General features: G+C 42.1%; 3 protein-coding genes across 4 annotated transcripts; 2 read left to right on the top strand and 1 right to left on the bottom strand.

Annotated features, from left to right (window-relative positions):
• Positions 1 to 58: 58 nt before the first annotated feature.
• Positions 59 to 12,506, bottom strand: LOC105903925 (dual specificity testis-specific protein kinase 2-like). The gene is made up of 11 exons (XM_012831724.3): positions 12,296 to 12,506; positions 11,053 to 11,672; positions 6,616 to 6,737; positions 6,164 to 6,212; positions 5,874 to 6,020; positions 4,992 to 5,074; positions 4,448 to 4,538; positions 4,171 to 4,254; positions 3,641 to 3,727; positions 3,435 to 3,531; positions 59 to 3,322 (listed from the first exon to the last, which is right to left on the bottom strand). Exons 2-11 carry the CDS (start codon positions 11,272 to 11,274, stop codon positions 2,130 to 2,132), a joined length of 2,175 nt encoding a protein of 724 aa, XP_012687178.2. The 5' UTR covers positions 11,275 to 11,672; positions 12,296 to 12,506; the 3' UTR covers positions 59 to 2,129.
• Positions 12,507 to 14,287: 1,781 nt separating this feature from the next.
• On the top strand, positions 14,288 to 24,385 carry faah2a (fatty acid amide hydrolase 2a). Of its 2 annotated transcripts, XM_042702972.1 has the most exons (14): positions 14,288 to 14,917; positions 15,445 to 15,527; positions 15,729 to 15,865; positions 16,027 to 16,236; positions 16,478 to 16,597; positions 16,760 to 16,895; positions 17,012 to 17,129; positions 17,870 to 17,989; positions 18,226 to 18,337; positions 20,111 to 20,299; positions 20,518 to 22,193; positions 22,378 to 22,806; positions 22,945 to 23,103; positions 23,319 to 24,385. In XM_042702972.1, exons 1-11 carry the CDS (start codon positions 14,729 to 14,731, stop codon positions 20,718 to 20,720), a joined length of 1,617 nt encoding a protein of 538 aa, XP_042558906.1. In that variant the 5' UTR covers positions 14,288 to 14,728; the 3' UTR covers positions 20,721 to 22,193; positions 22,378 to 22,806; positions 22,945 to 23,103; positions 23,319 to 24,385. The 2 variants fall into 2 exon arrangements, with proteins under 2 accessions (XP_042558906.1, XP_012687197.1); XM_012831743.3 differs by having other exon boundaries at positions 20,518 to 22,806.
• On the top strand, positions 22,617 to 23,695 carry LOC116218338 (N-acetylaspartate synthetase-like). The gene is made up of 3 exons (XM_031559417.2): positions 22,617 to 22,806; positions 22,945 to 23,103; positions 23,319 to 23,695. Exons 1-3 carry the CDS (start codon positions 22,617 to 22,619, stop codon positions 23,693 to 23,695), a joined length of 726 nt encoding a protein of 241 aa, XP_031415277.1.
• Positions 24,386 to 26,486: the final 2,101 nt, after the last annotated feature.

The following is a 26,486-nucleotide window of genomic DNA, read 5'->3' on the forward strand; positions in this document are numbered from 1 at the left end:
TCTCTTGTCAATCAGATGAACGTAACAAAACCACAGCAAAGAAATAGGGACATACAACTTTCAGAAATGTTTCATTTAATTTAGTCATCCAAAAATTGTTTTAAATAACACAGATAATCAACAATAATTAAAGCTGGTTTTCCCCAATAATGATAATAACAATTATCAGTTACAGTAAGTGCCTTTCATCAGAATGACAGAGAGAAGGAGGTCTTTGTATAAAAAAAAGCCTGATAACATTTTCACATAGTAAACTTGTGCAGAATTTCTTTTTACTTTACATCCCAACATCCCATCAGCCCAATACATTTATGTTGTTCTTTCCATCATTAATTACACTTAAAAAAAAAAAAAGTGGACTAATTTTAGAGCACCAGTGCGATCTGTCTGTGTAGCACCTCCTCATCCTTGAGCTGACTATATCGTAGATTAACTCACTGGCGTTATCAAAGATGTGTTCATTAAAGTAACCAAATTTATCAAAATAAAAAAATCACTTTTGGAAAATTGCACTCTCAGATATCATTAAAATGGGTATGCCACAGCCAAATTAGCAATTAGGAGGAGAAGTGATGGAAATCGTGGGATTTCTTCATCACAGATGGCTTATTACAAACCATGTAGTGCTACTACTTCTCGAGGGAACGTGATTCTTCTGCACGGGCTATCGCACAAGGCAGAAGGCAAACCTTAAGGAATGCAACCTACTAAACATCTTTGAAAAATCAAAGAAACTTAGCTTCCCGCAAAGGTGCTTCGGCATTAATGGTTGGTTCTGGTGATTTAAGTTATGTAGGGGAAGTTAACAAAGACCTCCGTGCTGACATCCGAGAGCAGAGCTGGAGATGTCAAGAGAAAAGGGCAACAGGCTAAGGGGCTGGTGTCATGCACTGGCGATGTCTAACCATCATGGTATTCATAGTCAGCTATTGGCTAATACCCAAGCATGCACCGCCTGCTTCTCTCCAGCTCCTCTGGAGAAATGTCCAGAAGCAGATGCACAAACACAGAGATTCTTTGGACGGAGTTACATACTTTGTAGAAAAGCGTGTCGTTACTGTTACCAAGTGGGTAAACCATGTGCACTTCATCCAGTTCTCTTAGAAAGTCAAATTATTACAGATTACACTGAGGTCACAGAATGAAAGGCCAGCTTCACTCAGAACATTTAACTGATCAATGTAATTAACAAATCAGAACTATTGAATAGAACCAAGAAGCAATACAGCCTCTGGAGGCTTGGGGTTCCCACTTTAGCGATGAAGGACTGAACTCATCCTGACCACTCACTACAGACCAGCAGTAGCAGCCAGGACATGGCCCTGGGTCTTCCCTTCATGAGGGAGGGCAAGAAATACACTAAGCACCGCTCATCCCAACAGGCTAAGCATTTCCTTGATATTTCAGAGTGCAGCAGTTCTCAAAGAGTACAAAAGAACACCTCTGTAAGAGATTATGCACAAAATCACTTTACACAGACTTATTGCACATTTGTTTGTTTTTTGTCTAGATATACATAAATACAACAAAAAGGAGTTCAAAAAAGAGTGTATACACACACACAACCTTGGAGGTTTCAGTCATCTTTGTAAATTGGAGAAGAGAGGCTAAAATTGCTTTTCATGCTATAGTACAGTTTTATCAGTTTCACACACACACACACACACACACACACACACGCTTGTACAGCAGTCAATTTTGGAACAGAGATCAGGAGGTGTGAGGAGCAGTGAAAACACCTGATCACATTCAATATGAATCTAAAGCTCCAAATACAAAAGGAATCTCAAATTTTACACAATTTAAAGAATCTACGTCTCCTGCACAACCCCCCAATTTCTGGATTCCATCCTCGATCACCCTTACTCCACCATTTGTCCACAGTGTCCTGCACTTCTCACACACACACACAACAACATTTCTCCAGACCCACTGAACGTCAAGGGTACATTCGCTCACATGCTAAACATAGCTGTTGATCCACAACAGGTAGCTGGAACTAGGGAGTGGTCCCCTTCAATCACGGCTGCCAACAGTGCCTGCTGTGTAAAAAGAACACAGCGTGAAAACATTTTACAGGTAAGAGTGCTACTGGAGCTTCCACAGTGCCCTCAAGCAGGCGCCTCAGCTTACGTCTGAGCCTCTGGGAGGGGCAAGCCTGGCTCACAGGGTGGGGTGGGCGGGGTCAGACCCTTGGCCCCACGACACAGGAGGCCCTTCGTTGCTGTGGCTGCGGCAGAGGCGGTTGCCGTGGCTGCAACCCCCACCTCACCGCCACCGAAGTTATGGTAGGGCCGTCGGACGCGACCGACCTGGCGGGTCGGGGCGGCACCCCGTAGGCACACGGACGGGAAGGTGAGCCCTGCCAGGCAGCAGCCTGGGCAGGAAATGACCTCGTCCTGTGGCTCACTAGAGAAGCCACATGGTTCGGTGGTGGTGCGGTAGCCGTTGGTGGCTCCCCAGCCGAGCAGGCGGCCCGTGGGCAACGAGATGTTGTTATTGTCCAGACGGGGGAGGGGCGGCAGCGAGAGGGGGGCGTTTGATACGGGCAAACCCAAACCGTTGGGCTGCAGTGATGAGGCGGATGAGAAAGAAGAGGAGGACGAGGATGACGCAGATGAAGAGGTGGCTTTAACCAGAGGCCTGGAGCCAGGAGGAGCGGCCACGTTGGCAGTCCCTGCCGCTGCATCGGGGGAGCTGGTGCAATCCATAGGCTCAGTCAGGCACAGCTCTTTCAGCTCCGCACCTTCCTCATCCTCCTCTTCTTCGTCAAGCCGCTCCAAGGACACCATCTCCAGGGCGATACCAGAGTCCCCCATTTCATGAGCGGAGGATGGCGAATCTGCCTCCCCTTTCCCCTCTTTGGTCACCCTATCCTCCACGTCTCTCTCCAGGCAGCCGTCTTCCTCCGTGTCCTCTCCGTTGTAGCTGCAGGGCTCCAGGTGGCGTGGCTGGGATATGGACAAGGGGCGGCCCATCTCTGGCGTGCAGGGGAGGGACTGGCAGCGTCGGGGCGGCCCGCGGAGCGGGCGGTGGCCCCTGTGCCGGGTCGGCGAGGCGCATGGCTCCAGATGCGGCGGCGGCAATGTGAAGGTGAGTGAGATGACAGACTTGCTCGGTGTGTCGTACAGCTTGATGTTGCCGCCGTTCAGGTCCTGCCGCAGTGAGAAGGGGTTGATGCGGGCGGGTGTGCCTGCCTGAGAGGGCGTGGTGGCCGCCGACGGTGGAAGCATGTCGGACTGGCTCCGGGACAGACGCTTGTCGCCCGGGCAACAGGACGAGTTCCTCCGTCGGTATGGGCTATTGTCGAGGGTGATGGGTTCTGGGGAAAACCACAAGATTGATTTTGTATGATCTCTACCACATACATGTCATGGTGAATACATCACTTCAGGCAGTTTGATGAAGGGGTTTCCTCTGAGGTTTGTACTCACCCAAAACCACTGGCACGTCGTTCCTCTGTTCCTCCCTCTCCATCCGCTCCAGCTCAATGACGAGGTCAGAAAACGAAGGCCGACTCTCTGCATGCATCTGTCAGATGACAGCAGAGACCACAAAACATTCGTCACAAAGGAACACTTGATTTAAAAAGGTCATTTTATATGGTGACAAGGCAGTATTAAGTGGATGGGCAGCTTACATTGCAGCAGCTGACAGCTAGGTTGAAGAGGGTCTGTGGACAGTCCCCTACCATGTGTTCAAAGGCCTCCACATCCAGTCCAAAGTCCTACAGAGACAACAAATGCAACATTTGCCACTGTATCTATGCAATGACAAAATCTCAGAATATTCCATTTTTGTTATAATGTTCTACAGCATCAGTGCTCCTCCAGCCTCAGACTGTGACACTTTTACGGTCTCAAACCTCTTGTATAGTTTCAGTAGTACCAAACACAGGAAGGAAATTGTAATGTTGTATGTGAGAACACCATGTAAGTACAAAAGCAAGTCTTGGCAAGTAAGTCTTCAAAAATCACTAAAAGCCAGTTTTGTTTGGATGAACATAGCAGTCTACAAATGTGCAGCAGTATAGAGTAAATATACTGCAGGCCTCACTACCATACTATACATAACAAGTTTCTGTAGTGGAGCCATCTACTGTCCAGCCAGTGCACACACAGAGCACTGAGATGACTTACAGCCACAAGTTCAATAGTTCAATGGCCTCACCTCTGTTCTGGGAAGGATGTCGGGATCTGCTTCGATCCGACCTATGATCTCACACAGAATGATGCCATACGCGAACACGTCCACCTAAGGGTCAGGCATTCACAGGTTTGTAAGCAAATGCATTTGTAAACAACTAATATCAATAACCATAGAATGAGCCTCAATAACCAGTTTATATGGTAATAGTCAAAACTTGGCTTATAATACGAATACTAACTGCAGGTCTGAACATGCCACATGGCAGAAACTCTAATAGAGAGAAAAAGAGGTTTCTTACCTTCTCATCATACAGCTCTCCTCTCAGTACTTCTGGAGCCATCCAGTAGGGGGAGCCCACTACTGCCAGACGCTGCTTCTCCTCCCCATCACTGTAGGAAGAAAAAGTACTGCTGTTCACAGCTGGCAACATTTTTTGTGGATGAACCCAAGAGGGCTAATTTGCTATGAGCTCCCTGGTGAATTTAGTAAAGTGGTTTTAAAGTGTTTTTTTTTTTTTTTGCTTATACAGAAACATGCAGTCTATGCTTAATGCTACATCCAGTGTTAGGTTAGTGCTCAACAATACAGATTTGCATAAATCACATTTTACACAAATCTTAAGGCATGCAGTAAAATAAAAAAATTAAAAATTAAAAATGTTAATTAATTAACAAAAACAAAAAAAAACATCTTCTATTGAGGCATCCCAAACAGTGGTTAAGGCGCAACATTTTACATTTTGACCCTTGATAGTCCTAAACCACAGCAGAAAGGTCCCACACAATAATTTACCACCCCACCCCTTCACTTGTGGGTATGCCCTGGCTATGGCACGGACTCACCTGTAAGTAGGGATTTTCTCTGCCAGTCCGAAGTCACCAACCACAGCAGTGAGGAGCCCATTCTCACAGCGTACCAGGCAGTTCTGTCAAATGACAAGATTAAGAAGGCATAAATATCTCTGCAGGTGCATGTATGCCTCACCGTGCTGAACACGGCAAAAATAAGAGAACTAAAGAAATCCTACACTTATTCAATTATCAACATGCTTTCATCTTCAATTCACCAACCACACGCAAGTGTCATGCAAGTTTCAACTCCCCTGCTATATCTGAATTGGATGAGCAGAAATAGGACGTCTGGTATGATGAATTATAAAAGACAATTAAATATGTAACGTGGTGGGAAGTATGTGAAAATCAGCATTTGTCTTTTTGTGAATGCATCCTACAATTCATGTGAAGGAGGTAGACCAGGCAAAAAAAATAAACCTTTTATCTCTTGCTCCATCTTAAATCTAAATGTAATACAGTGGCTGGGATCTGGAATATGTGAAGCAACAATAAATGGGAACACAGAAGCAAAAAGGGCATTTCAGCTGTAATTGCAGACCGCTACAGTGGGAAGAAACTCTTCTAATATACGAGGCCTGCAGCATCACATGCAAATCGATCCATTTGTAAGTTAAAGCCTTTTTTGTATCGTGGCAGGAGAGCTATGCTCTCACATAAAATCTATGATCATTTAAGTTTAAGTTGAACAACTGAACCATCAAAGTATTTGTTCAGCCCTATGGAGAACTAAATGCCACTTTTACCAATCATTCCAGTTACACCCTGCAGGTTTCTGGTTCCAATGTTAACTCAGACACATACTGCATATATGACAAATCGCGCATGTGTGGCAGAGTGAGAGTACATGGGGTCCTATGTCTGCCTTCATACCTTGGAGGTGAGGTCACGATGGAAGACGCCTTTGCTGTGGAGGTACTGCAGACCCCGGGCGATGTCCAGAGACAGACCCATCCTCACTGCCCATGACAGGTACATGTCACTGTCCAGCAGCTGCTCCAGATTCCCCCCATTGATGTACTGTAACCATAACAACCACAAGTGTCAGCTCATGACAGCTGTACATCATGATCACACTTGAGGTCACCCAAGCTTCAATTAGGGTTTCTATGGAGACCTCACATCAGTACAGGATGAAGAGAAAGATGAAAAGTGAAATTTACCTCTGTCAAGGCATGAAGCTGTCCTTCATGAACACAGACGCCTAAAAACCTGGGAAGGTGGGAGAGAGAAGGGCTAATCACCTTATTTGCAGACATCTCAGCAGGGCATAGATTAGGATAGGACTACGAAACATTACGTTTCGTGATCAAAATACAATTCAATCTAGGTCAGCACAGAGCTTAATGCACAGCGAGTGCTAAACGAGCCCAGAGCACTGCCCATTGATTCTCCAGGATCTATTAGACTGAGTGAGGGCATATGGGAGAGTGTGAGCGACTAAGGCAGGGAGACGGGGAAGTGAGGAAGAGCAGATGTGAGGTAGAACTAGAGGGTGAAAGGACATGAGAGTGAGAAATCTAAAGAGACTATGAATCAGTGTGTGTGTGTGTGTGTGTGTGTGTGTGTGTGTGTGTGTGTAAGAGAGAGAGCTAGAGTTACTGGCCACACTAACCTGAGGATGTTGGGGTGGCAGAGGCGGTTCATGAGCTGCACCTCCCGCAGCATGTTGGCCTTGTTACTGGCCTGTGTGTTCATCTTCAGAGCCATCACCTGCCCAGTGATCCTGTGCTGAACCTGAGATATACAGACACACACACGGCTAAGTACAACTATTACAAACAGCTATGAAAAATTACTTCAGATTTATCCGATTTTTACAAATCCCATGTATTTGTGGAATGTATTATGGAGGGTATTACATCCATAACCTGATACATTTTATAATCCTGGCATAATCTCTAGGATGAAAAGATATGAAATATTTGGGTCATTACAGAAGCGAGTGAGTGAGTGAATGACATGTAGAGCACCCTCAGATCCCATTACATTTATCCTGGACTGGCTGTGGGTCGAGTGAGAGAATGCGTGTGTTAAATAACGATGGAGAAGGACAGTCTGAGAGGTGGAAATCACACCTTAGTTTATCATCAGATCCATCTGTGAGCAGGGGGGTATTCATTGTACGTTAGTGACAAAACTGGATAAGTTAGGAGATAGGAGATAACTTATCCAGGTTTGTCACTAAACCATAGGGGTGGGGAAAAAAAATCGATTTTTCGATTTCTCTCGATTCTCTCTAGAACGATTCTGTCTCGATTCAGAAAAGTTCATAATCGATTTTTTATAAAAAAAATAAAAAAATTATATATTCATTTTGTGTTGAAATGCAAGCTGCATCGATTATTGCATTGTTCATAGAAAGTCATAATTGTGACAAGGACAAACTTTTTCTCTAATAAAAAAAATAGATCTGTTGATTTTCTTTAATTATCAAACACAAAGTAGGAAGTGATTTGAGACTCTGAGTAGCAAACTCAAATGTTTTAAAAATCGAGATGCATCGATAATCGTTTTATCGGTTTAGAATTGATAATCGGTTTAGAATCGAGAATCGGTTTAGAATCGAATCGTTGACCTCTGAATCGGAATCGAATCGTGAGGTGCCAAGAGATTCCCACCCCTACTAAACCACGTACGACAAATACCCCCCAGGTCTCTGTTGCAGCATGATGTTGAGCATCATGTTGTATATAAACAATTGCAATTGTTTTTGATGAATGCTGATATAACGAAGAGCTGTTCAGGGGCAGCATTATCTCTGATGAGATCATTACTCCATGTATTTGTGCTTTAAAATGTCTCCAGTCATTTGTTGAGAGGCCATAGCTCATTGTGCCACTTCATTTTGAGAATACATGTCCTTGTGGGGAATCATGATGAAATCAGTTGCTAATGAGACTATGACCACACCAATCTTGTCATGTGTTTTTGACATCAAGGGGTACAACAGGGGTATCAATAACTATTTGGTTAATCACTAATATCCGTCTTGACAATTCAACCTCAATTAACATAAAAATAGTCAGGGTTTCAGTTTCAACTTTTGAGCATGAGTTCTAAAAACAAACAAACAACAATTCTAAAGGATTTGGTCTAATTTGGAAACGATTAGCATGTTTCATGCATTTGAAACAATCAAACCCGTCCAGTGGCTCATGATGGTGGAGCTCCAACATTAGCAGCACACATTTAAACAGTGAATAGCAAAGACAAATGGTCCACTTCTCAATTAGTGGGCAGGTTATAAGGAAGGAAGCCAGCCTTTTAAAGATTGCCTCCACTGCAATTCAGCACCAGAATTTGTTTCCAGACATCCTCTTGTCACACAGTGCCCCAGACTTTTTTTAATTAAAAAAAAAAAAAAAATTTAATTCACCATTTCCATCTCTCTGGACTGTTATCTGCATTGCTGTCATACTGTGTCACGTCAGTGTGCCATTTCTTCCTAGTGTTGCTTTTGCCAGCTTCAAAGCACACTGTGTTTGGATGCTTAATATTTGCAGCCAGCTGTACCTCTCCTCCTTCTCCACGTCTTTTTCCACACAAAAATGATTTCAAACTTGGAGAGAACATCTTGACCCAACTAATAATAAGCTTGCAATGTAATAAGAGCAGTGTAACTTTAATGTACTTCTACTTCTAAACCTGAAGAGGTTATGTCTGAGAAAAACATCACCAAAGGTTCTTTGGTGAGGTAACTTCACCTGGAAATTGAACTCATCATGTGACTCTTCCCACTGCCATACTCCGTCTTTCTGAACTATCCACCTCTAGTAGTGGTAAGTGCTCAGCATTAATGAATTGGACTTGTGTGTGTGTGTGTGTGTCTGTCTGTCTGTCTGTCTGTCTGTCTGTCTGTCTGTCTGTCTGTCTGTCTGTCTGTCTGTCTGTCTGTCTGTCTGTCTGTCTGTCTGTCTGTCTGTCTGTCTGTCTGTCTGTCTGTCTGTCTGTCTGTCTGTCTGTCTGTCTGTCTGTCTGTCTGTCTGTGTGTGTCTGCACGCACACCCAGTCCGATGTGTTGGGTATTAATAGCTGCACAGCACTAATAGGCTTTCTGGATTTCCCATCATTCCACCTGATCTGCAGGAACACAGGACACCGTCACTGTGACAAGACAGACAAAATGACCCACGCCCACTTTCTACACGCAATCCCTTCCTCGTGGTAGTTTGCTTTCACCCTTCCTTGTTCCTGTATCACCCCTTCATGAAACTACAGAGCAGAAAGGTGAACAAGTCAAAACATCAAGTTTAGGTCATCCCCACAGAAGTACCCCATGGCTTTGTCAGATATTAACAAAGACACATGGGGAGGGCCTGTAACTAACAACTTAAAAACAAGCTTGGCCAGAGTCAGACTGTCTGTTCAGCCCACTGGATATCTGAACCATCAGTACTCTCTACTCAGCCTCACAGGCCCATGCTTTCTACATGATGTATTACATCGGTCTTACTACTCTACAAATTCAAATGAGATCAATGCACATATTTTTGTATATTACAATTACCTTTAAGCTACACAATTACCTTGTTGTATCCAAGAAAGGCATTTCATTAAACATTTGGACTGTATAATACAATATCTTTGGACATGTTTCTGATCCTGATTCTTTGCTCGGGCAAGTTTGCTTCTGACTGACTCTGCTACAGACTGTGCAACCATCTGTAATGATGGCTACAGACTGCAATATTATCTGTGGGTACAGTCAGCCTATACCAAGGGTGTGGTGTGGGTGTATCAGGTCTAAGAGCACAAAATGGCAAGGTACTCCAAATAAGGCCTCAGAGCTGCAATCAACAGCAAATATGCACAGAGGGGTGTGAAAGCAGACTGTGGAGGCCTCGCCTGACAAAACCATGGGAGAGAAAACAGGCTGACAAAATTTGAAGTGGCTCTTCGGTGGAAGAGTTTTTGGAGTGAATTTAAGATCTGCCTCTGAAATAGTAAAAGTCAAATTACAGCAAAAACATTCCAGCAATCCTTTAGAAGAGTCAGGGATCCATGTGCATCTGATTTTAAACTCATATTACAGCTCATATACTAGGTGTACCTGAACATATGTAAACACATACACACACTTTCTAGGCTGTATAATGTAAAACACAGCCAATTTATGAATGGGTTTCTTAAATTGTAGATTCGGGTGAATTGTAGAATGTGGGTGAAATTAGCCAGAAATAAATATGACTAACAGAATAGTCTAAAATAAAAAGCTGAAAAGAATATACAGTCCTATCAATACCCTGGTTATCCAGCATGAATTGATGCCTTACCACTCCATATGACAATTTTCATTAAATAGTAACCAGCACCCCCAGTCCAAATATCTGTGCAATGTGTCATTTCCAACCCATAAACCGCAAACACACACACACACACACACACACACACACACACTGTATAGGCTAAACTATTAACAGGAGTTATCTGGTGCTGAATGACTTAAAAAGAAGGACAACACATTCTTATACTGTTCAATTATTTGAATGAAGGTGACTCAGTGAACACCATATCTAAAACAAACACAGCAGACAAACAGGCAGGGCACCTCTCCATGTTTGCCCAACAGTGATAAATGACAGCCTTCAACAAAAGGCATGGGAACTGAGAACAGAGGAATGTCTGAAGTTGTATAACAATGTCTGTTTGTTTAATTATTAAGTTTCAAAATCCACGCTGATGAAGTAAGCTATAGCCCATCAATGATCATGTTTAAGATTATTGATAAACCTACGTGTTAATCTGTATCCAAAGTGTTCCCAACATCTCTCTAATTCACACACACACACACACACACACACAGAGCAAACCACTACCACCATCACCCTGTTCATCAACATCATCTAAACACCAACATACTCACACTCTGCGTTGGCCTGCAGTATAGGCCTGATTAGTCTAATGACAAAAAGTAATTCTGATAAATTGCAATAGGTTCGATTCTCATACCCTGATGTGTGGTTTCTGCCTTCACCTCTACACATGTGTGATCGTTCGCGATCAGACAAAATTATAATTGCATTCAAATCAAAGGATGTAGTATGGTTACCTTGAACACCTCCGAAAAGAAACCAGAACCAATCTTCTCACAAAAAAAGTCGTCGATTCTGGCCAAACTGGAGACAGCACTTCTGAGAGCACGGTATGAGGAGGGTCGAATTCGGTTTGGTCCATGAATTCCATGCACAGGGGGCTCTGAGGACTCTGAGCCCGTCTCGTCGTGATCCATCACAGCGGTTCTGAGATGACAGTCGTTTAAGGGGCTGTCCATATAACCATACACCGCATGATCGAAGGATGCAAACAGTCCCTTGAGAGGAATAATCCGTTAATGAAGCACTGTTAGCTTGATGCGGTCAGTCTTGCTCTGCCTGGTGAGCACCCTTCCACGTCCATTCAACTAAGAAAAGTATAAAACGTGCAACGCTACCCTAATATTGCGCGGTTATGTTTTCCTCGGAAAAGTTGTTTCACCTCCTGGTTGTCCCGTTATCCTCTGGTAAATTATAACAAGTGGAGCTGCCGTCCATGGGAGGAGTGGTGTGTAGTCGTAGTCGTAGCCGCCGTCATCCCCCACTCTTCCGCCTGATCTTACTGTGATTAGCTAGGTGTCCTTGCCATCCCGGAATAGAGTAGCAAAGCCCTTGTGAGAGGGCAAATGGGCAAGTGCTGTTTAAAAGAAGAGAAAATAGGATTCCAATTATTTTACAAAGCATGCCGGGTTTATCATTATACAGGTAACAGTAGAGACCAGTAAGTTCACCGCTGCATATTTATGCTAGCTAAGGTAGCTAACACTGTAGGGGCTAACGTTATTTTACAGCTTGTCATAATTCACTCTAAAGATATTTAATTGTAACGACTTCAGAGAAAAATTAAGAGCGTATTAGGTGTGCATCATTACGGCCAAACGAGCCGTTTTTACACTCTTAGGTTACCTAAAGATGTCCGACAAAAATGGGAGCAAAACAATATTAACACTACAGGAGTGTAAAATCTCCGGTAGGAAGGTTTGCTAGCAAGCTAAGATAGTTACCCTGCAACCACTAGAACCCCGGTGTATCGGGACAAGCCATTTGCAACACCATGCAGATGGAGTATTATTTATTTCCCTACTGACACGCTAGAGAAATGCAACGGCCGGAGTCATGTAGCCCCTACAGAACACATCATATGGCAAGCATGAAGTCGCCCATATAGCTAACGTTACAGCCAACCAATTTTCGTATAAATAATTCTAAACCGATGGTTATGGCAAGCTGGATGACAGAGAACTACAAAAAACGACTTACCGGTTCTTGAATATATCGCAGAGGACAGTAACGGCAACATAAGCGTCCTAGCGCTCTTCTTGACGCGCAAAACGTCTGAAGTTGTAATTAGAAGGCTTTTCTGTCATTAATCAATCAACCTTGGCCGCGTTGATTTCCTCAGCATTTAGCGGTACCGCCCGGCCGGTGCCTATTTCTCAGTTGAGACAGCCTTGCAGGCGCTTTCAAGTCCATTATTTCATTGGAGGAGAATCGGGGCGGGTCTTGAAAGAGAACAGCGAGGCGGAACTCCTCCCGTGCAGCTGCGCGTGCGCCAATGCACTGACACACTTGTCTCCTCTGGCCCCTGTACTACTGACACGCTTCTTGGGTACCCACTGGGAACGAGGGACACGCGTGGAATTCAGATGGGTAGTTTACAACAGATGAGAAAAAAGAATCTAAATTAAAAAATGTAGAAAGATGAGATTTTCTCATATCACTTATGTTTAGTGTATTTTGTATAGTATTTGAGAAAATAGGCTATTTCTACCCATAGCCTCCAGGCTGCAGTTAATATTTCACATATGTGCCACATTAATTAAAAAGAGCGAGGTATCTCTTTATTTCTCCAAAACAAAAAATGCTGGCAAATTTTCAATGACAATGAATTCTAAGAGAACCATAATGTAATGTTTTCCTATTCCTAACAGGACTAGGCCCTCCATAATTTTTGTGTAACTTATTTGTCTTAATTTTTCATGATGCATTTCATTACAGTTGCAGCAACTGAATCAAACAGTTTGTACAACTGTTACTACAGTTTATTCCATTTCTGCAACTATCCTCATTCAGCAATGATGTCCACTAAAAGGCCAACATTACAATGAAGGGATATAATATCATACATCAGATAAGACGTCATGTGATATAGGTCAAACATGCAATAGGATGAAAAAGATGTGTAACAAGACATTGATAGCTTCACAGTGGTCTCTGATAAACAATATCATCATGATAGCACCCACATTTTACCATGACATTTCTGGTTTTTGAAGCTAGAATATATAATCAATACCTTTTAATAGAAAATGGATAATCATAACCTTTTCAGTCAAAGACTTCTGTATTTATTTTCACAATATTTGTGTAGTGAATTAGTGTATTTAGATAAAAATACCTGACTGTATGACTGGGTATGTTGAAAATGAATGTAGGCTATGTCAAATAGTAGTCTAGATTGCTAAAGTATAATATAATAATCTTGCGTATCATTAGACGTGGGGGATAAATGATGAATGTCTAATTTATTGTAGACTTGTATTTCGTCATTCAGGGTGAGGTAATTATGTGTCACAAGTCTTGTAAGAATTATACAAAATTTTTGTTTAAAAGTCATGTTAAGCTACAATAAATTACATCATCAGTCAGTTTCATTTTGAGGTGCAATTCTCCAAGAGGATCACCGTTTTACAATGACATCATTCTCACTTGAGGAAAATAACTAACAAATATCAGCTTTCGCCACTAGGAGTGGGACTTCTCATTCATAGCTGACCTGTGCCGGGTTTCACAAAACCGTAGAAGGCAGGGAGCAAGCTTGTTTGTATCTCAGGTTATCTCAGGTATCCACTGGAGCCCTCCTATAGATCCATCCAACTGCTCCCAGTATTTGGAAGATGTCAGTCCACCACTAAAATATGTGAGTTTCAGTGAAATAGGTGCTTTTGGAATTATAAACATTCACTGATATACAAAGCTGCCTGTGGACTGGTGTGCTGCCAATGTCCCAACACAGCACTCGCACAGCACTCATGTATGTCCCAGTAGTAGAAACTGGTGGAGACCCCAGTGCCAGAGCTGTCAGCCTTTTGTTTTAGTCACTGCCCGACCTGAAAGTAAAACATTTCACATGACCTGATATGACCTGACCTGTAACATTCGCCCTTTGACCTGCCATCTAGTGCAGGATGCTGAGTGCTATTCAACGGACGATGGTTCTGATGCTGGGTCGCTGACCCTGTATTAATCCTAGTCTGAATTGGTAACATGTTATGTTATTTTCTTAATATCCACGCCCAGTTAAACTACAGATGATGGTGGCATACCACCAGTCGGTTGTCGACCAAAATCTACCGGTGGACCGATATATCTTTGTTATCTGAGTTATTTTAATCCACATTGCAACGCAACGACACATTTTTCCTATGACCTACTTTTATTTCCGGGAAGTTTTACTTTGGGATGGAAAGAACTCGACTTCTCATCATATTTTATATAATATGATATGCCTTATTTGTCATTAAAAGGTAACGTTTCTGATTAAACTACCCAATATGCACATTTTAAATGTAGTCTGGTTGTCACGGTGACAATTGTACCGCGTTGCATGCTGGGGAAAGTGAAGCAGCAATTCCTGTTATGCCGGGATATTATTCTTTTGGTCTGAGGTAGTTCAAGTCTGTCCTGTGCAGAATGGCGTTAACTCTGTTCGAGCGTTTATTAGTATGGATACTGCGAACAATTGTAAGGATACTCGATTGTTTTTTATCGCTTACTGCGACCCAACGAAAGTCAGACAGGTCTGTGCGACTCCCACCAATCACCAACCCACTTTTGACGGCCACAGCGATGCAACTCGCTCGCAGGATTCGCCGCAAGGAGGTAGGAAATGCTATCCTGACCTGCATTGATAGCCTTTTAGTTACTTCCTGTTTACTTGGAAGTGCGAAACCCTCATTTGGTGCTTTCACTTCACCGTTTAATGTTAGGGAAGAGAAACAGCCAAATGAACATGTGTTGAATTATGGGCACCGTAGTTTGTAATGTCAGGGCATATACATTTTTATTGTGCAACAATAGCCCTTCAATCTATTTCCTTTCTTCAGCTGCCTGTGTTTCGGCGGACTTTGTAGCCTTTGTCTTACCACACTCTCAACAGTGAAACAGGAGAAGCTTATACAATACTGGCCCTTCGCCACATCTTGCTTTAACTTGTTCAAAGGTCAAAACCAACATTTACTCAGGCTGCCCCATTTATTCGATCAAAGCTCCCTGTGATGTTTTAATTACAGATCTTTTCTGAACGTTCCAGTATCTAAACCAGAGGTACAGGTTATTGAGTGATAACGGTACCTTTACATATGTTTGATATAGGGTGTTGTGAGTATGCTGTCACTGTTTGGCCCTAGGTCACAAGCGTGGAGGTGGTGCAAGCCTACATTGACCGCATTCAGGAAGTCAACCCTATCATAAATGCTGTGGTCAAGGATCGGTTAGTTTGTGTGTGTGTGTGTGTGTGTGTGTGTGTGTGTGTGTGTGTGTGTGTGTGTGTTTGTTTGTGTTGGGGAATGTGGTACAAGTGTGGACTTGTTTGGAATACTTGTCAAAACATTACCACATATTACTTAATAGAACTCTGTGCTTTACAGTTTAAGAAAGGGAAGCCTAACCTGGCTGTTTTTTACCCCCTAAGGTTTTCTGCTGCATTACAGGAGGCGTCTCAGGTAGACAAGCTTATTGAGGAGGAGACTGGAGGAGAGGATGTGCTGGAGGACAGACTCCCCCTGCTGGGAGTGCCTTTTACTGTCAAAGAGGCTTTTGCTTTACAGGGTACACATCATCTGACACAATATTCCTATAAGCCTATATAACTCTCTTTGCCGTTTGCCTTAATTCAGTTTGTGCTTTTCCCATGTATTAACAATGAATTTACATACAGTACATATTACATTGTCTCTCTCTATAGCTACATTGTCTCTCCCCCTCTGCAGGTATGCCAAATTCCACTGGGCTGATGTCTAGAAAATTTGTGATTTCGCCCAATGATGCTCCCACTGTGGCCTTGCTGAAGAGAGCAGGAGCTATCCCCCTCGGGGTGACCAACTGCAGTGAGCTGTGCATGTGGCTGGAGTCTCACAATCACCTGTATGGTATCACCCGAAACCCCTATGACCTAGGGAGGATAGCTGGAGGTAGCTCCGGTCAGTCACCATTTCTCTGTTTACACTTAATACAGTGTGATTGTTTAATACATGTCTGAAAGAAGTGCATACTGAACTAGTATGAAAAGACACTGCTGATACACATTTCCTGTCATTTGTTTGTATGTTATGATACTTTGATTTATGATACTCGTTCCCATTCTTAACATGGGGGTACACTTCGTTCTAGATGTTGTGACGTTAGACAAATGGTGTTTTTCCCTGGGTGTTTACTGTGCAGGAGGAGAAGGAAGTATTTTGGGTGCAGGAGGCTCTGTAATCGGTGTCGGTTCAGATATTGGAGGAAGTATACGCATGCCCTGTTTTTTCAACGGCATCTTTGGGCACAAACCAACTCCAGGTACATGAGAGAATGTGTGTGGTATTGAAATGAAAAACAGGCAAACCTAATACTGTACCATGATGCAACTCTTTTATGCCTCAGTGTGATTGACACTAATGGATGACACCAATCGATTCCTCTTTTCTGTCCTAATCACATTCGCTGGCCCTTTCAATGTAGGAATAGTTCCCAATGAGGGGCAGTACCCCCCCGCCTCAGGGCAGCAGCTGGGCTTCCTCTGCACAGGCCCCATGTGCCGCTATGCTGAGGATCTAATGCCCATGCTGAAGATCATGGGAGGCTCCAACACAGAGAGGTTGCTAGCTAGCCACAGAACAGCACCATCATCAGATGACCACTCAGCAACACAAATTATGTTCTAGCTGATGAGGTCCTAGTGAATAAATAAGTCTCTCTCTCTCACACCTATAGGTTGTGTTTGTCATCTGAGGTTGATCTGAAGACCTTACGATTCTTTTCAGTCCCACATGATGGTGGCTCTCCCTTGGTCTCTCCTGTGGATCAACAACTTGTTCAAGCACAAAAGAGAGTACGTGTCTGTCTGTGTGTGTGCGTGTGTGTGCGTGTGTGTGTGTGTGTGTGTGTGTGTGTGTGTGTGCTTGTGTGCATATAATAATAAAAATGGGCAAGAGCCCAAAGTTCTGTACAGAATGCATATAGAATCGACAAAAGTCAAAAGGAAAAAATAGTTATAATGAAATCAAATCAAAATACATAATACGCTCCTTTTCTGCTGGATGGTATTAGGGAGCTGAGAGCCGACTATTCAGGGAAGCTGTGCTATCAGCACAGGGACAGGAAGCCAGGAAGTTGTTGGTTTGTAGTTGGTGCTGTGGCAGTTAGCATAACAAACTATAACCTAGCTCTTTAACCTAACTTCTTGAGGAAAAATAATGCACAGGCAGAGTGCTTGCAGGTTGGTAGGCAGGTAAGCCATCCAATCATTTTGTTAGAGCCAAATTAAATGATTGGATGGGATTTCTACAGCCCTGCGACTGCCACAGATTTTGTCTTTTTATTATCAGAACATTTGATTTATTCATTGCTATCAGAAGATAAAGAGAATTTAAAGACATACAACAAAAAGGCTTCTGAAATAAACCACCTTACTCCACCTTTAACCATTCCTATAACTCCTCGTGTGCCATGCATTACATTGTGCCACTAGCTTATATACTGATTGGTAATATTGAATTATGTATGTGTGTATGCAAGTCTATTAAGGTGGATAAGTAGTCACTTACTAATATTACAGCATTGTTTTCTCAGGTAGTAGAGCACCTTGAGGCTGAGTTGGGGGTCAGAGTTCAAAAACTCAATATCCCTCAGCTGAAATACTCATTTCAGATCTGGGGAGCTATGATGGCATCTCCTGGGAAGGATGGAAAGGTCTGTGTACAGTATGTGTGTGGCTGTGTGTGTGATGTCTGCTCATATGAAGGGTTCAACCACTGGGTGGAGTGAAGAGGTAGTTGCAATGTTATCACACCCTGCCTTTATTAGTTTAAATGTGTGTGTGTTGTATTTGTTTTGGGTGCATGTCACATTAAATATTTATTTAATGTCTGTACTGTGTCTTGGGAGGCTTACCTAAAGATCATCTTGTAACAATCTGTTTCACATAGCCACCCACTACCTTTTCTGAGCTGATGGCGGATAGGGGTAGGAGGGTGTGGCCTCTGTGGGAGCTGTTCAAGTGGATGTTTGGACTCTCCGATCACACCATGGCTGCCATAGGTAACACTATTCACCTCTGTAAAGGAGGTTATGTTTTCGGTTTGTCTATTTGTCTGTTTGTCAGCAGGATTACGGAAAAAAACACCTGCCCAATTTTCCTGAAACTTGGTGGAGGGGCATAGCATGGGCCAAGAAAAAACCCATTCAATTTTGTAGCGGATCTGATTCACCAAATGAGTTGATACACTAATTATTTTTCACTTACACATTGCGAGATAGGGCATTTGGCCTTGGTGGAAGTCTGTAGCCTCTGAGTACCCTTCTAGTTTTGTGTGTGTGTGTGATCCACCAAGGTGTGGTAAAGTATGTCTGGCAACAATGGAAAGGCTCAAATATCTCAGAAACTGATAATGTTGTTATTTTGTCTTAACTGTGAGGTCCTGTGGCCCTGTAAGAACAAAAAACTATGACTTCGCAAAGTTGAAGGAAAAATCTGTCTTTCATTGGAATTGAATACATTGGAATCATCAACAATATATTCGTGAATATGGACTATGCTTCTGCAGAAAGGGGTTGGCTAAAAATGAAGTTTTTACATCTATAATTTAGACTTAATAATAGGTTTATTTTTTATTTTAAGTGTAAGTTTATTACAGTGCATGAAATGCCCTGTATTGTTATTCCTTAGTTTCTTCTTCTTCTTCTTCTTCTTCTTCTTCTTCTTTGTACCGACTTCTGCACTAAATTCAGCTCGAACTGCTTAACTTAGAAACTCCGTTCAAACTTTGGCGCGTAGGTCTTGTAAAGGACACTTATGCTATGTATTTTTCACTTTTCTAAACTTTATACTTTTTAAAATATTAAAGAAAAACTAATACAAATTTTCCAATTGACTTACATTGGGCCATTATGCATCATAATAGGGTAATTCAACTGGCTTGCACCTGTGCTTCACTGACACCTGCGCCAAGGTTTCCGAGGCTCCTCTTCTCTCTGTCCCTCTCCATTCAACTGTATAACTAGGAATATTAAGAGACACCTTCCATACTCTACTTTTTTTTCTCTCCATCTTTCTCTCTATCCCTCTCACTCTACTTTCTCTCACACTCCATCTCTCTGCTTCACTCCATTTTCTCTCCTTTCAATATTTTCCCTCTTCACTCTCTCTTTACTGTCTTTATCCAGAGCCTTTCTTCTTTCTTTCTTCCACTCTTCTTTCCTTCTTCCACTGTTCTTTCCTTTCTTCTTTCCTTCTTCCACTTCTTTCCTTTCTTCTTTCACTCTTCTTTCCTTCTTCCACTCTTCTTTCCTCTTTTCACTCTTCTTTCCTTCTTTCACTCTTCTTTCTTTTCTTCTTTCCTTTCTTCACTCTTCTTTCCTTCTTCCCTTCTTTTACTCTTTTTTTCCTTTCTTCTTTCCTTCTTTCTTTTCTTCTTCCTTTCTTAACTTTTGCATTTCATGCACTGGTATTTCCTTCAGGAAATGCATTTTCTAGTTGTAACTCCTTTCGTGTTAATTTGGCTCCAATGGCCTTCTGTCAGTGTATGATCAACCAACGTCTTTCATCATCGGGTGTGCTAATTAGGTTTCAAGGATGGTTTCTCACAGACCTCCTCACACATTATTAATGGCTGTCGCACGGTTTTCCTGACCTTGGGTGTGTGGACCTATTTTTTTGGCAAAAGTGGTTATTATGATTAGGTGTCTCTAACCAGAGTTCAGAGTTTAGAGTCATTTCAGCACCTCTTCAACATACATACACAACAAAAATAAATGTGTCAGTGAATTACCAGTGAATAGGTTCCTGCCACCCTCACACCCATCTCTGTTCAGGCTTGACATTGGTAGAGATGTTCCAGAGTGCACGGCCGTCGTCCTTCATTCTGAAGCAGAGGGAGACGCTGCAGAAGGATCTGGAAGAGCTGCTGGGCACAGATGGTGTGCTGTTGTACCCTTCCCACCCCCATTTAGCCCCCCATCACCACCACCCACTCCTCACACCTTTCAATTTCTCTTACACAGGTGAGCCTTAATAGGTGCTAAAAACATGATTCTTTACTTTTTTTTTTTCTTCTGTGTGTTTTTATGGGGGGTTTTTTTTGGTCCTGGGGATTCTCATGTTTGATTTGCACTTCATCAAATTAAATAAACCAAACATGACATTGTAATGATATTTTATTGTAATTATATTGTCTTCAATTGTGCGTGGCTAAGGAATACAATTTCACAATTTCCTCCAGGCATCTTCAACATACTAGGCCTCCCAGTGACCCAGTGTCCACTCGGGCTCAGCAAGGAGGGCTTGCCCCTTGGAGTGCAGTTGGTGGCGGGGAAGATGCAGGACCGAATCTGCTTAGCCACTGCAGTGTACCTAGAGAAAGCCTTTGGAGGCTGGAGAGACCCAGGCAAAGGTTCAACAGCATCCAGGTCCACAGCACCTTAGTACAGAAGTGCCTTGATGGCACTACTAAACACATTGGTAATTTACTGTACAATAAACATGGTCATAAAGTACTGGAATTTTTTATGAATGCCATTTTGTGAAGGAATGGAACAGTATGTTTGGTCATAACAATAATGTATAATAATATATTGTGCAGCCATATCAATAAAAAGACTTATGACAACATAATTGCTTTGTTGAAAATACTTAAACTTACAAACCCTCATGTAGATTCCTGTCAACATGTTAAGATACAGTGCTTTTCATAATCATAAAGAAACTATGAATATAGTGGATGAACTATAGGAAAAAGCAACAGGATGTACAAAACCTTAAATCCTGTTCTGAAGTGTAGTTTCCTGTAATCTCTGTACAATGGCCAGTCAATGGACCATTATGTGGATTGGATTTTCCGACTCAAATCAGGTTATGTAAGCTGCATGATGACCCCTATATTAGTGACTAGCTGAATGTATCAAAGAGCCAAACTTTTCATAGGTTAGTATGAAGGACTGTTACAGAAGTGTGGTATTTACACAGAATGCATCAAAACTGGGATTGAAAGTGCTACGAAGGTTAAAAGAGTGTGAGAACGTTTCTTGTGGTTGATGCATCAGTCAGTCTTTTTTACAGTAAAGAGCAGTAACAAAGCAGGTGTAACATACTCCAGATTTAGCAGTGTAGGTCTGAACAACAAGCTTCTCCATCTCTAGTCCTATATACTGCTTAAGATACCTTGTTAAGATCCTACCATAAGATCCTTGGGGAATTGGAATCTAACTTTCTTTTGGCTATTACATTTTTGCTTTGTTTTAGGCTACTCTTCTCAAATGAATGCTCTGAAGGTAGAGTGCTGGCTGTTCCTCATGTGTGCTCTGAAGGTAGAGTGCTGTTCCTCATGTGTGCTCTGAAGGTAGAGTGCTGTTCCTCATGTGTTGCTGAAGGTAGAGTGCTGTTCCTCATGTGTGCTCTGAAGGTAGAGTGCTGTTCCTCATGTGTGCTGAAGGTAGAGTGCTGTTCCTCATGTGTGCTCTGAAGGTAGAGTGCTGGCTGTTCCTCTGTGGAGACGCACACAGGGCTGCACCAAGCTGTTTGAAATCTTATGCCCATGTGTCAGTGACTGTTTGACAGACAACTGAGAATATGTGCTATATGTACAAAACTCATCAAAACTTAGAGACAAAAAGTCAGGGCTGTAATGTTAACTAATGTTAAATCTGGAGCTAGCGAGTAGTGAAGATAACTTTATGTTTGAACCGACTAAGTTAGCAGTAGTTTTAGCAGTATAAATGCCAACACCTTATTTCTGTCAGGTAAGGCCATTTTCTAAGCAACACGCTTAGAGAGTGTCTCCATGCTGAAATAAACTCCAAAAACCCTACGTCTTCCGGGTCCATTCTCCAAGTTTGGCGTGCTCATTGGATTCTAACAACCCATTAATTTCTGCATCAGAGGCCTCCTACAACTGAACAGGTATCATCTGAAATATAAAAAAACTCAGTTTGGTCTCATTGCATGATCATTATTTTGTCTCTGTCAGAAAGTAAATATGGTGACAAGTAGTTTGTTTCAAGTAGAGGGTGTGACTCCAAAGGTTTTATCATATAGCAGCAGCGGCATCCCAGCAAAAGTGGCATATTTTTTTCCGTTGAGGTAGGTCGACCAGCCCACCAGACAAGCCTCAGCCCACACAGTAGTCTACAACCTTCATGACAGAAAGGTTGAGCAGTATGGAAAAGGGAAGTTATGCTGTCGTTTTAGGCTCACCTTGGCTCATATCCTGTTATATCATTGCTGCCTGGCTACAGATCAATCTGCCGATAGGTAATTTTGTCTGCTGTATAGCCTAACAAGTAAAACAAATTTCACTGCCTTACAGCCTTGGATAAGAAAACCATGCAAGCACACAAAGCTAATGGAAACTTGACAGAAGATAGAACAGTGGTGATGCGCAGGTATACTCCTTCGGATAATAGAGAGGTCCTGCGTATCTTCCAAGAAGGTATGATGGAAATGGTGGCCGACACTGCTTTTCGTGGCTTACTGTATCACCCAGAAAGTCAATTACTGTACGCTGCTGTAACAGGTAAGTCATTTAGCTTTAAGTCAGTTTTGTTTGTAGAAAGGTGAAAGTAGGCATATAGTATTGTTATTATTTATTCATATTTCACTCCCTATTCGTTGTCTTATTTGTAATTTTACATCTGCTGATTGCCATTCGCAGTTTCAATCTATGTGCTCACTGGATCGATATGGTTGGCCTGCTGCATACTGCCACTTGTATTAGGCGCACGGTACCACTACAGTAGGAAAGTGGTGAATAGATACTTGGAAAGGGCGCAGGACATGCATGACATTGACCAGTACTACATGGAATCCTCTGGTGAACTAACTTTGTCAATTAATCTGTCTCTCTATTTCAGTAGATAGAAATATATTAAATCTGTACACATTTATGTATTGTATATAGTAACCTATAAATATGTACCGGTATGTACATAGTTCAGACATGCATTCCTGATATGAGCAGAAAAATGTATTTAAGATGTGCAAGCACTGATGATCTCTGCTTTGATCTGTTATTCTCCCAAATCTTAGTTCACTGCCTCTGGGTTGCGGAAATTGGAGGTTCAGTGGTTGGGATGGTTGCAGCCCACTGTCTTCAGGATGGCAGCATAGAGCTGCTACGCATGTCTGTGGACCAGCGCTTTCGATGCCAGCGGGTTGGGGTAGCACTTGGCCAGCAGGTTCTCAAGTTTGCCCGTCTATGTGCCCGCTCCTCTTCCTCTACTACCACCTCAGTGGTCCTGGGTACCACAGCGTACATGGCAGCACCCCACCGCCTTTACCTGGCTCTAGGCTTCCGCTGCGTAGGCATCACTGAAGGATTCTCCACACCTGGCATTGAGCGATCCCTCCTGGAAAGAGCATTCTACAGAGTCCGCCACCACCACTACAAAGTGGACTTAAAATAGTCATGGATTGCATTATTGTGAATTTATATGAAACAAACCACAGCTTTATGTGATGGGATGGATGTTTTTGATATGGTGATGAAAAAGAAGGAGAGGAGAAAATGCTCTCCCAGAGGGCACTCTCAGGGCATTGAATAAGGATCCATTTTCCAAGTACCAAAGCTCTATAGACACAACCTTGAAATACCAGATATATACAAAACCTGGAACTGGGTTTCTGTCATTAGCTATGCATGCCTATACAGCTGTGAAAACTAGATATGTCTCTCTTTGTCTCCTGAAGCACCCCACCCTTTTCCCTACTGATTGGATCATAACTGACTCAGAAAGTCTGAGTGAGCACAGCTGTTCTAGTCTGATAAGCCTGCCGCCCCTTTCTCCATCTCAGGTGCAACACATAGACCCTAAACACAGTCAGTTCAGAAAGGGTGCTGGCCCAAATGTGTTTTTATACTGATAATGGCATTTGGGTTTAACAGACATAACTTTGTAATGGGTTTACAAAATATGTGTGAAATTTACAAGGAGTTATTAGTGTCAATAGACTAGAAATAAAAATGAATAGACATATTTCCTTGGATGTGTTACAGCTGTATGCAAAGGTTTAGGCACCCCTGTGAAAATAACATGACATATTTGTATGTGGACTAAATACAATCTCTGCAGTAAAAGACATTTAAAAAAAAAAAATTGTCAACACAAGGTTTTTTTCATTAACTTCAAAAATAATAGCAGCATGTGACCACTGGTCAGGGGTGCTCAAACCTTTGCACACATCTGTATACTATAATTAGTAATTAGTATACTAAAGTTCCATTTAGCTTGCTCAACAAAATGGTTACTTATGGCCAATCAAAATTCAGCAGCTAATACATGCTTGTGTAAATTGCCAAACTTAATAGAACTTTGTAGGCTTATTAATAATGGCATACAGAAGCCATTTCCCCCAATTGTTGTAGACAATTTCAAACAAATAATACATAAGATGTTGCACCCACTAATTACACCATGTTTGACTCTGTTCCTCTGACATGGTTTGGTCTATCTTAAAAAATAATTTTGACTTTATCCTTACGGAACATTTACAAAATCATTCAATTTTGTTTACGGCTACTATCTATTTATGATAATATATATCCTGCCCTGCACGCACACACCCTGCTTCACACCCTTTTAGTTTACAGCCAGCCAGCAAGATCATAAAGCATAGTTCCTTAGATTTTTGGAAACCTAAGGGTTTTTCCTATTTAGTGCTGTTTCAGGAAGGTTTATCGATTTAAAAGATGGTAGGCTTTGTAATATACTTTGAGTTAAATGTGGGAAAGGTAAATAACTGCACATTCCTTTAAAATTACTATTCACTGTGTCTTCACAGAACGATGAAATATGGCATAACCATTAAATCCGTCACGGACGTCAGGCCAGACACATGAAACAGAAAACTGAACAGACGAGTAAACTACACTAAGTATCAAAATACACAATGCTTAAGATGGAGTTTATTCAGAGTCAGATAACAGGCCAACCAGCCAGATACCAGGCAAATGGAAAACTGAACAGACGAGTAAACTAAACTAAGTATCAGAATACACTGTTGAATTCTGTTCTCCTAGATCCATGTTGATATGGAATATGTTACCGTCATTCATTAATAATTAATGAAAGGTCACTCAAAGTAGAAACGTACAGTTTTGTTTATTAGCTTACTAAACTTCTCACAGTACTGTCAGGACATCGGTAACTGTGGCATGGCTCAAAGCCGTATAAGCTACACAGGAAACTAACAGTGGTTTATATAGATTTATCAGGGAACAAATTAAGAGTCCCATTAGTGCATTTCCCCTTAACTTACATAACACATAACAGTATAAAAGTATATAACACATAACAGTATAATCGACACAATAAGAATACAAATCAGCAATATAAAGTAATACTAATTACAATTGATGAGAACACATAACTCAACACCCCCACTTGTTCTCATTATCTCAAGCCATGTACAGTGTGACATATATACAATTAATTTCCAAACAGAAAACTTTTAAACTTGACAATTTTAACTTTTGATACAGGCTTTGTTAGTATGTCTGCAACCATGTCTTCTGTTGGACAGTACTCAACATGTATTCTTCCCTCACTGAGTGCATCACGAATGAAGTGGTATTTAATATCAATGTGTTTGGACCTCGATCTATTCACTGGGTTTTTACTCAGTGCAATAGCCCCCTGATTGTCACCATAGATCTTGGTACAAGTGTAAGCACTGTTGTCCATACCATTTAGCAGTTGAGTGAGGTACATGCTTTCTTGAGTAGTGTTTGCTAGACCAATATATTCAGCCTCACAGGTAGATAGTGCCACTGTTGGCTGTTTCCTAGACTTCCAGGAAATTGCAGGGCCTTGTGGTGTCAGGCTGAAACAGTACCCTGTTGTGCTGCGTCTATCCTCTACAGAGGATGCCCAGTCAGAATCACTGAATGCTATTAGACTCAAAACCTCATCTGTTTTCCTAAAACACAACTCGTAATCAACTGTGCCCTTAAGGTATCTCAGGACATGTTTAGCAGCCACTAAGTCCTGTGTTTTAGGTTTTGCCAGGCTTTGTGACAGTTTACTCACTATCCAGCTGATGTCTGGTCTGGTACAGGTCATTGCATAGATCAGGCTACCAACAATTTCACGATAATCTTTGGGGTTTTCAATCTTATTGTTGTTTTCTTCTTCATATCTGTTCGACTCCACTTTTAGTTCACTTGGGGTAGCCCTTGGTTTACAGTTAGACATTCCA

This window comes from Clupea harengus, chromosome 22 (assembly GCF_900700415.2).
Source record: "Clupea harengus chromosome 22, Ch_v2.0.2, whole genome shotgun sequence".
Taxonomy (NCBI): domain Eukaryota; kingdom Metazoa; phylum Chordata; class Actinopteri; order Clupeiformes; family Clupeidae; genus Clupea; species Clupea harengus.

Bases quoted from the DNA above. Each gene is read 5' to 3' on its own strand.
- LOC105903925 (XM_012831724.3), bottom strand. From the start codon at position 11,274: ATGGACAGCCCCTTAAACGACTGTCATCTCAGAACCGCTGTGATGGAT. The intron at 5,075-5,873 runs GTATGAAGGCAG...GTCATTTGACAG, and splicing joins ATCGTGACCTCACCTCCAAG to AACTGCCTGGTACGCTGTGA. The intron at 3,728-4,170 runs GTGAGGCCATTG...TTGTCTCTGTAG, and splicing joins ACATCCTTCCCAGAACAGAG to GACTTTGGACTGGATGTGGA.
- faah2a (XM_012831743.3), top strand. From the start codon at position 14,729: ATGGCGTTAACTCTGTTCGAGCGTTTATTAGTATGGATACTGCGAACA. The intron at 15,866-16,026 runs GTACACATCATC...CCCCCTCTGCAG, and splicing joins AGAGGCTTTTGCTTTACAGG to GTATGCCAAATTCCACTGGG. The intron at 16,237-16,477 runs GTCAGTCACCAT...TTTACTGTGCAG, and splicing joins GATAGCTGGAGGTAGCTCCG to GAGGAGAAGGAAGTATTTTG.
- LOC116218338 (XM_031559417.2), top strand. From the start codon at position 22,617: ATGCAAGCACACAAAGCTAATGGAAACTTGACAGAAGATAGAACAGTG. The intron at 22,807-22,944 runs GTAAGTCATTTA...TGCCATTCGCAG, and splicing joins ACTGTACGCTGCTGTAACAG to TTTCAATCTATGTGCTCACT. The intron at 23,104-23,318 runs GTGAACTAACTT...CCCAAATCTTAG, and splicing joins GTACTACATGGAATCCTCTG to TTCACTGCCTCTGGGTTGCG.